At 34.7% G+C, this 13,139-nt stretch overlaps 1 protein-coding gene across 1 annotated transcript; it reads right to left on the bottom strand.

The window, feature by feature from the left end:
- Positions 1–2,239: 2,239 nt before the first annotated feature.
- On the bottom strand, positions 2,240–11,327 carry LOC110777238 (amino acid transporter AVT1I). The gene is made up of 3 exons (XM_021981843.1): positions 11,183–11,327; positions 9,220–9,818; positions 2,240–2,752 (listed from the first exon to the last, which is right to left on the bottom strand). The coding sequence occupies exons 1-3, from the start codon at positions 11,325–11,327 to the stop codon at positions 2,240–2,242; spliced, it is 1,257 nt and encodes a 418-aa protein (XP_021837535.1).
- Between the last annotated feature and the right edge of the window lie 1,812 nt (positions 11,328–13,139).

The raw sequence follows: 13,139 nt of genomic DNA, 5'->3' as shown, positions 1-13,139 counted from the left end.
AACAGTGTTGTCAATTTTTTCTACCTCCTATAGACGTGAATGCCAACAAAGAATTGAATGTTCGAACTTGATCTCTGAAATGGCGATTCGACAAAAGGGAGTTGAATACCTTCATTTTATTTCTCATTACCTTTTACATTATTTGAATACCTTAATACCATCACTTACGTACCCACTTCTATTTTTATTTTAATAGAATTAACGCACCCTCTTTAACTTTTGTGTCGGTCAAGTGCACCATTTATTATATATGGATGGAGTATGTTATTTTTCTAATCATATCAACCACATGTTACAATAATCCCTTCATCCCAAACTAAGGTAGAATTACTAATATTTAGCTAGCTATGAGATTATGATCATGTTTTAGTTAGGCTTAAATGTTTCTTCGAGAATAATGTAGCCATTTAACAAATAAAAAATTAAAAAGGAAGTAGAGGCAAGAGATGCAGTGATCAACAAAGTGGCAAATACTTCAAATTCATCTTAGATAGTTTTTGGTACGATAGTTAGGAGGCCATCCATGTTTTAAAGGACTCGAATGTGGCAGAAGGCTCTTCTTCGAAGGCAAAGGACTTTACTCCTTTTGTTGTCAGGGTTCAACAATGGATAGTTCGATTACCATTGTTGAAAAGGAAGATGGAGAAATCACCAACAATTAATTTTCCCAAGTGCTTTAGTAGTGTTTCATCTTTTGGCTTGTATAGATAACCAAGATTTTTTGTGGCCTCAAGGTTTATGGGATATTTTGTAGAAGTGGGGTATGATCTTATCGTTATTTGCTTCACCAGAAGGGAAGCTTGTTTTGTACCGAACCTACCTTAATGTATTGTTAATATAATCGTCTTTTCATGTGTTAAGAAATCTATGTGGTATAGTGGTATACCAAGCTTAGTCAAAGGACATCTAACTCAAATTATTAAGCATAAGCTTCATTATTTCTCCTCTTTCTAAGATTTCACTTTCAATCTTCAACAATCTATACACAATTAATCATCCTTACGTCAACCAAATTAATAGGTTCGTTGACTTGTGATAATTGCATATACTTTTATACTTGGTAAACTAAGAGTATTCCCTTAAAAAAAAACTCTAAGGGTACGTATGTTTAAATTATGCTTAGATGGCCAAAAAGACGATTTTCTCTCGAAAAACGTCATTTCTCTAGATTTAATAACTTCTCAGATCTAGTTCCTCTTATTCTGTTTTTCTTTAGTTGTAATTTATTTTTAGTTGGTCTAATCATCGGTTGATATATTTTTTCTTCATATTCTTATGTGTTATTTCCCCCCTTTTTGTTGGAGTTTGCCGATTTAATTTGATTAGAATGGCATGAGATTTGGTAGAATATAGACATGCATATTACAATAGTACGGAAATTAAAATTTAGCGGCAAGTGGAAGATGCAGAGTTATTGATAGTGTGTACAATTGTGCATGTAGGCTTAGAAGTAATTTTGTGTAATTTGATTTTTAATGTATAATTCTGCCAAATTTATGATATTTTTAATTTTATTTTCGTATTGTGTAACTATGTAGAATTCGATCTTCCATGGCCAAAATATGTTAATTTTATTTATATAGAAGTTAAAATATGTAACGTTTTCATTTTGTACCATAGATTTGTCATTAAATTTGAAAGTGAATAATTTTTCTAAATTATTTTCTTATTCTTTCATGCCAATTAATTACCCTTTATTATGGTTATTTCCAATTTAGTCTCCCCATTAATTGCGTGAGCGGTGATTTTGCTGATGTATTAATTATTTTATTTACTTAGTTTCCTTGAATGACAAAGCATGAGAGGTGAGGATTGGGGTTTTGGAGCCCTCACATTCCTCACCACTCTGCTTTAATAATATAGATTTAATCGATTTAACAGAAAATCTAACACCGTTAACAGCTTATAACAGTTTTCATCCAAAATTAGAGATCAAAATGACACTTTTGAAATTATAGAGACTAAACTAAACCTTTTGGCAAAGTTTAGGGGACTGTCAGTGTCCTTTACTTGATACCAAAAGGTCGATCATTACGTTAATGACTTCATGATTTTCTTAAGGAATAGAGATGAGTGGTTAATTTTTAATATTTTTTCAAAAAGAATGACTTTACTTCATAGTATGTCGGAATAACTTTGAATCATCTTTAAAATAACATTAATCCGTCTTACAATATTTGTTGTACAACTAAGAATTTTTCCTAACCTTCTCATGAAGGACGATAATAGATCTAGTAACCTATGACAACTCCATGTATAAATGAACGACAGAAGTATAAGTACCAAAGATTGTAATCAATATACTTAAAATTGTAGTACTTATCACTAATACCGCCTCGCTTTTTAGGTAATTCCATGAGATCTTCAAATAGCATACGCAAGGAAGTGTGATTGACGTAGTAATGCTTAAGAGTGCTCCTACCAGAGACATTAGATATCCAAAGAAGGGAACAAACAATGCTATAGTGACTTGGGTTGCAACCAAACCCGTCCGAAACCAAAATTTGAACCATCTTTTGTTCTGATAATTTGGGAATCTACTCTCAATCGATTTCACAACAGGTTCTAACATTAGTGCATATTTGGATAATGGATTCACCAATGTGGTGTAGATTGCGATTTTCGACACAAATTTGTCAGTTGGAAGGTTCAAAGTTATCTGAGATTTTACTTTTGAACCAAACATCAAATACCCAGTGATCGCCATCCAAGCGTAACCAATTGTTGCGCAAAGGAAACATAGAAGTAGTACCTGCATTTGATTAACGCCAAAATGCAAAACAATTACTAATATAATTTCTTATTTTCCACCATAATTTTATGGAACTTTTTGTAATTATGTAAAGTAGGGTTACTTAGGATTGGTGTATGGATACGGGTGCTACTTTCCATCTCATGAATGGAAATATAGAGTAATTCTAAGTAACCCTACTTTACATAATTACATTAGGCTAACTATAGAAATATTATTTACAGAAAATTGTCTAACATTACCATCTTTTAACATTCATCCAATTTTTCGTTTATGTAGGCCCTATTTAAGAGTAAATAGGTCTGAAGGTCCCTAAACTTTGCCAAAAGATGCAGTTTAGTCCCTCAAGTTTCAAAAGGAGAATTAGGTCCCTCAAAATGGATAGAAAACACTGCTTTTTGTTTTTCGTCGACGTTAAAATGCATTTAATAATATTAAAAATGATTTAAATAAAAGGAGAATTAACATACACGTAGATTAATGATTTAAAAAAATGATTTTGATGAAAAACAACCTTTTCCAATTACTTAGCCTTTTCAACTTACTTTTTCTATGTTTACACGTCGAAACCCTTCCAACTTCCCTTGTTTTTTCTGGTTCCTTCGATAAAATATTTTGGCGGTTTTTTTTACTGTTCCCGACCATATTCCCCCCCCCCCCCCTTTAACTTCCTATTTATATGGCTCCCCCCACCCCCCCCCCCCCCCCCCCCCCCCCCATTTTCACTCTAAGTTGTCTTTTTCCTATTTACTCACTTAAACACTAAGAGAATTTGAAGTTATTGCTCTGAGTTTTTCTGCAAAAATGGGTTCTTGCTCATCCAACAAACGATCTGCTGATGCTAAGTGGGAAGGTCTCCCCAGGAAGAGGCCAAGAATTTTCAGATGGGACGAAGGTACTCCTCATGGTACTTTCATTCATTCAATTTGTCGATTTTTTTCAATAAATGTTTGCAGTTGAGCCATGATAAACTAGGGCTTTTTTGTTAAGTAACTTTTTCCCAAAATTGGTGCATGCATTATCTTGATAATGGTGTTTTATATGTTAATTCAAACAATTATGGGCTGATTTTGCATAATTTATCAATTGAAGTTGGAATTAGGGTTTTGTCCATTTTTACTTTCCAATTTTTAATTTGAATTGATGCTTGCATGTTCTTGAAAATGGTTTTTAATATGTTTAATTAAACAATTGTTGCCTAATTTGGAAGTAATTTAAACTAGATTCTGTAGTAATTAGGGTTTCACTTACTGTTTTGTTTTCACTTAAATAAAAAACAGAGTTAAATTAATTCGAATTGATGCTTGCATGTTCTTGAAAATGGTGTTTAATTAAACAATTGTTGCTTAATTTGGAAGTAATTTAATCTAAATTCTGTAGTAATTAGGGTTTCACTTACTGTTTTGTTTTCATTTAAATTAAAAACAGAGTTTGCTTGATATTGACTGTGGCCGTTACTTTGACTTTAGGAGTCCTTGCTTTGAGGGAGGCACAACCCCTTTGCCATCATCAAGACATCCTCATGAATGAGAACTTCCCCGGGCTGGACTGGGAGGGGCAGGCTACTGTGCAGGGGGTCTGCAAGCAGTGGCGTAGGTGGTCCAAGTTGCGTTACCGCCTCCCATACCACTACCCTCAAGGATGCTACCGTGGGTGGCTGCGAGAGTGGGTCATCATGGACATCATTGAGAATGATGGTCGTGACTTCCACGCCTGGCTTGACAAGGACATGACCGTCTACTTTGACGGCTTCCCCCTCATTTTCAAGGAGGAGCAGTAGCTGTTGGTGAAGGCCATGCAGGGGTGCGTGGTGGTGGCGCTGGTGGTGGCCCCTCTTTTGTCAAGCTTCTGATGATCCAGCTTGTTTATAGATTTTTTTTAAAATTTTCTAGGACAATCACTATTGTCATAGCAAAGTAGGTTTTTATGGAAGGTGAAAAGTGTTGGTTTTTGGTATTTTTCACTGCTATGACAGTAGTTTATACTTAACCGTAGGTTTCTCCCTCAATAGTGGATTGAGGTTTGTAATGTAAGGGTTGAAGCCTACCCTTTTGTAAATGAAATTGGAATGATCATGATGATGAATGAATGAAATGTTTCCTTTTGTTATCTCTTGTGTTGTTATTCAAGCTTTCATTTTGTTTAATTTCTTAAAGTTTTGTTCTTTTAATTGATATTGTTTTAACTTTGATCAGATGTTGATGATTTGACTTTGAACCCTTGCATATATGTGTATCATAGTGGTGAATGGGTTGTACAAGGGGATATGGTTTATAGTGGGGGGAGGGTGGATGTCTTTGATTACATCCATGAGAATGCAGATGGCAAATATGTTAAGGAATTAGTGGATAGTTTAGGGTATACTGATATAGAGAAAGTACATTTCTGGGACCACATGAAAGAATTCAAGAATGGGGTTAGGTTTTTAAGTTTCGATAGTAGTACTTGTGACCCTTTCTTAGCTTTACTTTTTGAATACAAAAGCATTCATATATACACTTGAACATAAAATCAAACCCACCTACAACTTTAACCTAAACATGAGTGGAGTGAGTGGAGTAGGGAGAGGTGTAGGGGTTGATATTTTCCTTGAGTACGTTGTTGAATACTGATGTGGTTGACTTAGATTCTGATTATGTGGAACCACCTTTTAAAGTACTCCCACCCTAACAAACTGCACACAAACCTCAAACTGAACTTCAACCTGAAATTGATTATGATTCAGAGGGGCACAGATGAGGAGGATGATGAGTTAGCCACTGCTAGGTCTAAGATATCTTATGATATGAGAAGGGAAAAAGCTTACGTTTAGGAGTTTGTAATGCTGAAAAACTAGTAGAAAGTAAGGGATAAGGTGGTTTGAATTTAGGGGATGACATTGATGGATACAGTGACTTAGACAACCCTAGTGAGTCAGAAGATGAGGATGGTGTTGGTTACTTAGTTGCACCACAACACCATAAGAGGGGGAGAAGGAAATAGAAACAAAACAACACTGAAACTGAAACTGAAGAGAGGGAGGCCACCTTTTATGTTGGGCAACAGTTTGAGAATCCAAAGACATTTAGGAAAACAATCATAGATTATTCAATTGATAAAGGAAGAAACATTCCATTTTCTAAGAATAATTCCACCAGGGTTTGTGCAGAGTGTGAGCACAAAGATAAATGTTGTAAATGGAGAATTTGGGCTTCATGGGAGAGAGGAAGAAGGTCATTTACAGTGAAAACATTTGTGAGTGAGCACACTTGTGGTAGGACACCTATCATTAAGAAGATGACTTCAAATTGGATTGCACAACACTATCAGAATCTGTTTAAGGTTAATCCTTACATGAGAGTGCAAGATATTCAGGAAACCATTTGGTTAGAAAAGGGTATAAGGGTCAGCAAAGACAAGGCTTCTAGAGCTAGGAAAAGGGGTCAAGCACTCATTGTTGGTGAATACAAAGAGCAGTATGCATTACTCCCAAGGTATGCAGCTGAGATAATTAGAAGCAATCCAGGGAACACAGTGAAGTTGAAGTTGAACGCAAATGTGTTTGACAGACTGTATTTGTGTTTTGAGGCACTTAGGAAAGGGTTTTTGGCTGGATGCAGACCTTTCATTTCACTTGATGGATGTTTCTTAAAGGGACCATTTGGGGGTCAATTGTTAGTAGCAGTAGGGAGGGATGGCAATAATCAAATGTTCCCTTTGGCTTGGGCTATTTGTGAGGTTGATAGCACAGAAATATGGAGTTGGTTTCTGGAACTTCTAGCTAATGATTTAGGCACTAGTTAAGGAGCAGGGTACACATTCATGTCTGACCAACAAAAGGGTTTACTTGCATCTATTGCAAATGTGTTTCCACAAGCTGAAAGTAGGGTGTGTGCAAGGCATGTGTACTGTAACTCCAGGGGAGTGTTTGGTGGTGGTTTAGAGTTCAGAAAAAAGTTATGGACTATTGCAAAAAGCAACACAATCAATCACTTCAAGGAAAACATTGAAGTAATGAGGGGTATTTCTAATCAAGCTGCTGAAGATCTAATGGAAAGGAAGTACAAGAAATGGTGTAGGGCATTTTACACTCCACTATCTTGTACTGACAGTGTAGACAACAACATGAGTGAGGTGTTTAATGCATACATATTGAGTGCAAGGCACAAGCCTATTATTACCATGTTGGAGGATATCAGAGAGGGTTTGATGGAAAGACTGCATAAGAAAAGAGGTTTCATTGGAAAAAAGGAGATAATGTTGTGTCCTAGGATCCAAAATCAGTTAGAGAAACAAAAAATTTGGACTAGGGGTTGGAATGCATACTGGGATGGTGGGTTTTGCTATGGAGTAAGAGAAGGTGCAACACAGGTTAAGTATGTGCGGATCTGAACCAACATACTTGCAGTTGCAATGCATGGCAGGTGAGTGGAATTCCACGCAAACATGCAATATATTGTTGCTATATGGAATAAAATAGACCACCCAGAACAATATGTGAATGCCTATTTCTGCAAACAGACCTACATGAAGGCATATGAATTTTTGTTAGAGCCTTTAAATGGTCCTCAACAGTGGCCTACTTCTAATAGCATTGTTGTGGCTCCAAATGTGAAAAAGGATAATGGCAGACCTAAAACAAAGAGGAGATATGGTGTTGGAGAGGTAACTGCATCTGGTAAGCTGAAGAAAACAGGTTGTGCCATGAAATGCAACTTATGTGGTGAACTTATGTGGTGTGATAGGCCACAACAAAAGGGGTTGCAAGAATTCCCCTAAGCAACAACAACATAGCAACAATCATGCTACTGCAGAACACACCACACCACAACAACAACACTCAACAACCAGTTTAGCTATCTCAATGCACAATAGGGGTGTGGGCATTTATACCTACCCAAATGGGTATCAAAGAATAGCTACTGTAAGTCATTCAATACACTCAAATTCTTTCTTATTTGTTACTTTACATGTAACTGTAGCCAACTTGTTCCTAACTTGTTTTAATGCAGCCTATGTCACAACATTTCCCCACACCACAGAGACAAAGAGCTTTATATTCTAATCATGGGGGTGAGCAAACCATCTACTCCTTCCCTGCACATGACTTCCCATTGTCACAGAACTCAACCAAGTCAAGGACAACACACAATATCAAGCCAAGCATTGTAGGATCTTGCAATGGCTAGAAGATTGGAAAACAGACCATGATGTTATATTTTATTGATATTAAAGTCTTCATTACATTAGTGCAAATCATTACATTTTACCTACCCACTTAACTAAAAAAAAAAAAAAAAAAAAAAAAAACAGAACCACTAGGATTACAACCCATACTTCACATTTCACACTAATAGGTCTTTTCATCTTGCTCGTCACATAATCTGACTCCCTCTTCCTTGCATAATTGTTAGCTTCACTAAGTTTTATCCTAAAACTATCAACTTCAGCAGCAAGGCTTTGTTTATCTTGCATTAACCCTAATATGACATTTGTTTGCCAAGTTGTGGGTTCTTGTTCATCAATCCATCTAAAAAATATGCAACCCATTCTGTTTAGTTCAACATCAAAATCTGGACAAGCAATGAACCTCCTTCCAGGATTTTCTTTTGTCCATGCCCTTTGAATGGATACTGTCAATCCACAGTAGCACCTCTTAGGGTGTGAATTATCACCATGGGTGAACAAAGAGATAGCCCTGTTCATCATACTGCAAATAAATTCTTGTTTTAATTATTTATTCCTAAATATGTTTAAGTATTGTTAAAATAAGATAACTTAAGATTTTTAAAAAATGGCAGAAAAATACCTTTTTTGTTGAGAAAAGTCAGCTATGGCGGAGCAACAGAGAAAGAACACAGAGCTGAAGATGGAGAAGAAAGAATTTTTTTTTTGAAGTGTTTAGTTGTTGTTGTGTGCATGGAATGTTAAATACTCTATTTTTTGAGAGCTCCAACGGCTATTTTTTTGTAAAAAGCTAACTTAAATGGGTTTCCCTTTATTTAATTATTGGTAAAAGGTAAATGTAACTGTTTTTTTGTCGTTTTGTGGCTTTTATTTAGTTTCCCTTTAATTTTGATGCATTTTAACGTCTGTTAGTGACGGAAAACAAAAAGCAGCGTTTTCCATCCATTTTGAGGGACCTAAATGCTCCTTTTGAAACTTAAGGGACCAAACTGCACCTTTTGGCAAAGTTTAGGTAACTTCAGACCTGTTTACTCCCCTAATTAACCAACATCTTTAATTTCCCTCATACTCGTTAGATTTACAATGAAGGAAGTTTGTTAAATAATGTCTACGTGGACGAAAATTTGGATGAAATTCGTTTAAGAGTTGGTAAATAAAAAACGTGTGTTTCATAAAATTAAGAGGCAGTAGTAAATATAAAAACTTGAAACTTAAAATGCGGTAAATATCAAAACATCCTTGTGTAGTAAAATACAATGAAATAATCAAATAAAATGTCGACTAAAATAGAACTTGTGTACCTTTGAAAACTGATGCTTTTTTTTCATGGAGTTGTATAGAGAAGGAAGAACTGGATGAGCGCAGTAACAGAAACCATATAAGCTAATAGTAGTAGGAATGCCTGACCAAATTAGAACATCCCCTTTGCCGTGAAATCCAACCCCTTTAAATGCGCCAATGGACAAAACAGAGACCATAATCACAATAGAAGCAAAGATACCGGTAGCAGAGATATAGGAAAGAATACTTAGATCATCCATATAAACAGAAGGTAGAACAATAAGAGCAACAATTAACACAAAGCATTCTTTTCCTCCAACATAGGTACTTAAGTTGAGATTAGGGACCAAGTTATGGAGATTGTCCCCTTCCAAGATCAGGAAACCTGTTACAACCAAGTATAACTCTGCGAACATAAAAACAGATATAATTGTTCTTCCGGTCTTCCCAAATGCTCGTTCCCCTATATCAGGGTAAGTTCTTATCCTCAAATCAGCTTCCATGCATCGCTTTATCAGCAACCCCGTGTAGAATGCTGCCATTGATATGAGAAAAAGCAGTAATAGAGTCAACCAGCCACCTGATGCTAGGGCAAATGGTACAGACAATTTTCCTACCCCTGGTGTCAAAATTTTAATAATGCAAGATCAAAATAAGTTACAAGTTACAAAGCTAGTCAATCATCAATCAAGTACTCCTTATTCAAGTTACGTGAAAGACTTAAGAACTTGCCAAACATGTTGGCAAAGTCTTTACTACATCGAGGAAGTATAAATCAATATCTGATATGTATTTTAAGATACATATCACCTAATCACCCTACTAAACGATGAAATAGGTTAAACACAAACGTTAAAGGACAAAATCAAATTTTTTGGAAAATGACATACGTTTTTTAAAAATGGCATATGTTTTTTGAAAAACGGCACCTATTTTAATGCTTGTCTTATCCCTATTTTGTCGTCTAATATGGGGCACGCCTCCCTCATAATAGAAGGTACATAGACTGCGTACTTATCTTTTTTTTTTTGTTGAAAGGTAAACATGTATGACGAAGTATAAATCTATATCTGATATGTATTTCACAAATACATATCACCCTATTTTCATTTCCTTCTTTTGTCTCGTTTCTTACAAAAAATTGACAAAGAAAATGGAAATAGGAGTATTTCACAAATTTATGAAAATGGCATATGTATTTCACAAAATAGGGATAAGACAAATACTAAATTAAATGACAAAATCAATATTTTTTTTAAATGGCATCCGTTTTGGGGAAATGGCATTAGTTTTTGAAAAATGGCATTTGTTCTTTGAAAAATGGCAATTGCTATAATTTTTGTCCTATCTCTATTTTGTCGTTTAGTGGAGTGATATGTATCTTGAAATACATATCAGATATTGGTCTCTCCGCCCTCAAACATGTATTAACAAAGCATCCAAAACCAAACCCCATAGGTTAGCTACTTAGAACAAACCCTATAAGAGGGACCCCTTTAAGTAGCTTCGGGAAAATAATCCGGCTAGAAAAAGCTGCAAAAATAACACCCTATCTTTACAATTTAACACTTTACAATTTATCGCACCACTCTCTATCTTCTATATTTACTTTCCTACCTATGAGCTGAGTAGTCCTCTGTTTTACTAATACTAATAACTTAATGTACCTGAAGTTCATCACGTAATCATGTTTCTTATAGTAAGCATGTTTCTCGTTGAATCCAACTAATAATATTATAGAGTTGAGATCCGAAAAGAAACGCAATGGCGCAAAAGAAAAGAAAATTTGTACAAAATCTTGCCACAAGTTCTCACCCATCTACTCCTATTTTCATTTTCTCTATAAATTTTTTGTAAGGAACCAGACAAAAGAAGGAAAACCAATTTAAAATTGTATTTTTCTTTAAAAAATATTTATACGAAAAATCATTTATCACTGAAACGTTTTCTGCCAAATCAAAAAGAGCCTAATAGATCGATAACCTGAAAGAGCGTTTAGGCCGTGGAAAAACGCCTTGGAAAAGGAGTAGTTGCCTTCTTCTGTTGAATACGTCTCCAATTCGGCCTCTATTTCTCTCTCCAAAAGAGGGTGGCTAACCATAACACTTTCACTTACTTCACCCTCCATTGTAAATATCCAATGCAAGAGAGAAACCGAATTTCTACTTGAGTAGAAATAGATTCTTTTCAAAGGCGGACGGAGTATTAGTTAGGTGGTACGAGTATTTATATTCGGTGTGGGAGTGTGGGACTAAGTCCAATCATTTATTCCATGGAATTACTAACCTCATGTTGCACAAGCAACGTACAAGTAGATCTGATGCAAAGGCGGCCGGCCTGACCGCGACCTGAAAATTTGGTAGGATTCGATAGTGACCTTAAATTTTAGTCCATTGTGTTAAGCCAAATCGGGCCAAACTTCGGGCTATTTGGTGTGCACAAAACCCGTTATTTTGGGCTAAAAGTAGCGGTGTTTCGGGACCTTTTAGGCGGACCAATTTTATTAACAAAAATTGTAGTTTTAAGTTGTCTAAAATCCACCCTAAAAATTTGAAAACCAATCTATACCTAATATTTTAAAAGGAACACCATAGATTATTAGAAGCCATGTGACATCTCATTATTAGAAACCATGTGACATCTCTCATTTCTCCATCATTTTGTTTTGTTGTTTTTTTCAATTTTTTCTTTATTGTTTCTATGATTTACAACTTCTAATGCCTCTTCCACAGTTCCACTCCATTTTCCTTATTCAACATCAAGTTATTAATAGTCTAATATACTCATTAGTCTATTCTACTCCACCCCTTTAACATCCAATATTTATTCAACATATAATTTTTATATTTTTCCAACCTTCAAATTACACCTCTATTTAATTCATATATTACCAGAAATCAGAATTACTCACTAATTAAAACTTCAAAAGACATCTTAACAACCACTATGCAACCGCCTGTTCTATGAACGGGAACAATAGCTATTTAAACCTAAAAATTCAGCTCAAATTAACCCGCTATTTTTGGATTGGGTCAAAGATGATCAGCTGATCGGGCTCAAATTGATTAGGTCAACCACAAGTTAGGAAAAAGGTTCCCCTCGAAAACAAAAGGTAGGCAAAATGTCGTTTTAAATATTTGAAATGTGCGTTTTCTAGATTGAAGTTTTATAAAGCAAATTCCTTAGATGGTTTTTGTCCTAATCTATCTATACTACTTTGTATACATTAAAAGACGTTCCTCAAATGTCTATATAGATAAATGGTTTACATAAGATTCGAACCTGTAACTTCCACTTTTAACATTATAGAGTGATATCCCATTGGGCTATGATTTTTTATATGTTATGTTTGAGAAATTAATATTAATATAATACAGAAAAATTATCTTGAGAAAAAAATTCATACATCATTTTATTGAATGTAATAATTAATTGTTATTTACATAATACCTCGGAACATCGTCCGGACCCAATTACTAGATTTTTCTTAATTAAGGTAGACATGGTAATTAAATGATTACGTTGATCAGATTATAATCATTTTTTTTTGGTGAAAGATCATATTATAATCATAACCTTACTGAATAATAATTATTTTTAAAAAGTTCAATTTTATAAGAAAATGTTTAATATATTTATTGATTGAGTACCGCTTTTGAAATAACTTTAATATAGTATATAACTAGGTTGGATACCGTGCAATGCATGGATATGACTAATTTTTTCTCACTTATTTATTTATAAGAAATTCTTCATAAACTATAATAAAATCAAGTTTCATCATGGGTTGTTGGAAAAGATAAGAGAAGATTATTATTTATTCGAATTAAAAATTGATTAGCACAATTTTAGGAGTTTAGGATTTCGACCAAAATACTTAAATTGGAAAAAAAATAAGAAAAAACTTATCAACCGTTATTGGGTACAACTTCTTATAAAA

Source organism: Spinacia oleracea, chromosome 3 (assembly GCF_020520425.1).
Source record: "Spinacia oleracea cultivar Varoflay chromosome 3, BTI_SOV_V1, whole genome shotgun sequence".
NCBI lineage: Eukaryota > Viridiplantae > Streptophyta > Magnoliopsida > Caryophyllales > Amaranthaceae > Spinacia > Spinacia oleracea.
Note: the sequence above shows the minus strand (reverse complement) of the source record. Positions and strands in the feature narration are given on the sequence as shown.

Coding starts and splice junctions, on each gene's coding strand:
- LOC110777238 (XM_021981843.1), bottom strand. CDS start 11,327: ATGGAGGGTGAAGTAAGTGAAAGTGTTATGGTTAGCCACCCTCTTTTG. Junction 9,819..11,182: donor CGGCCTAAACGCTCTTTCAG/GTTATCGATCTA, acceptor TTTTGACACCAG/GGGTAGGAAAATTGTCTGTA. Junction 2,753..9,219: donor AAAAGCATCAGTTTTCAAAG/GTACACAAGTTC, acceptor AATCAAATGCAG/GTACTACTTCTATGTTTCCT.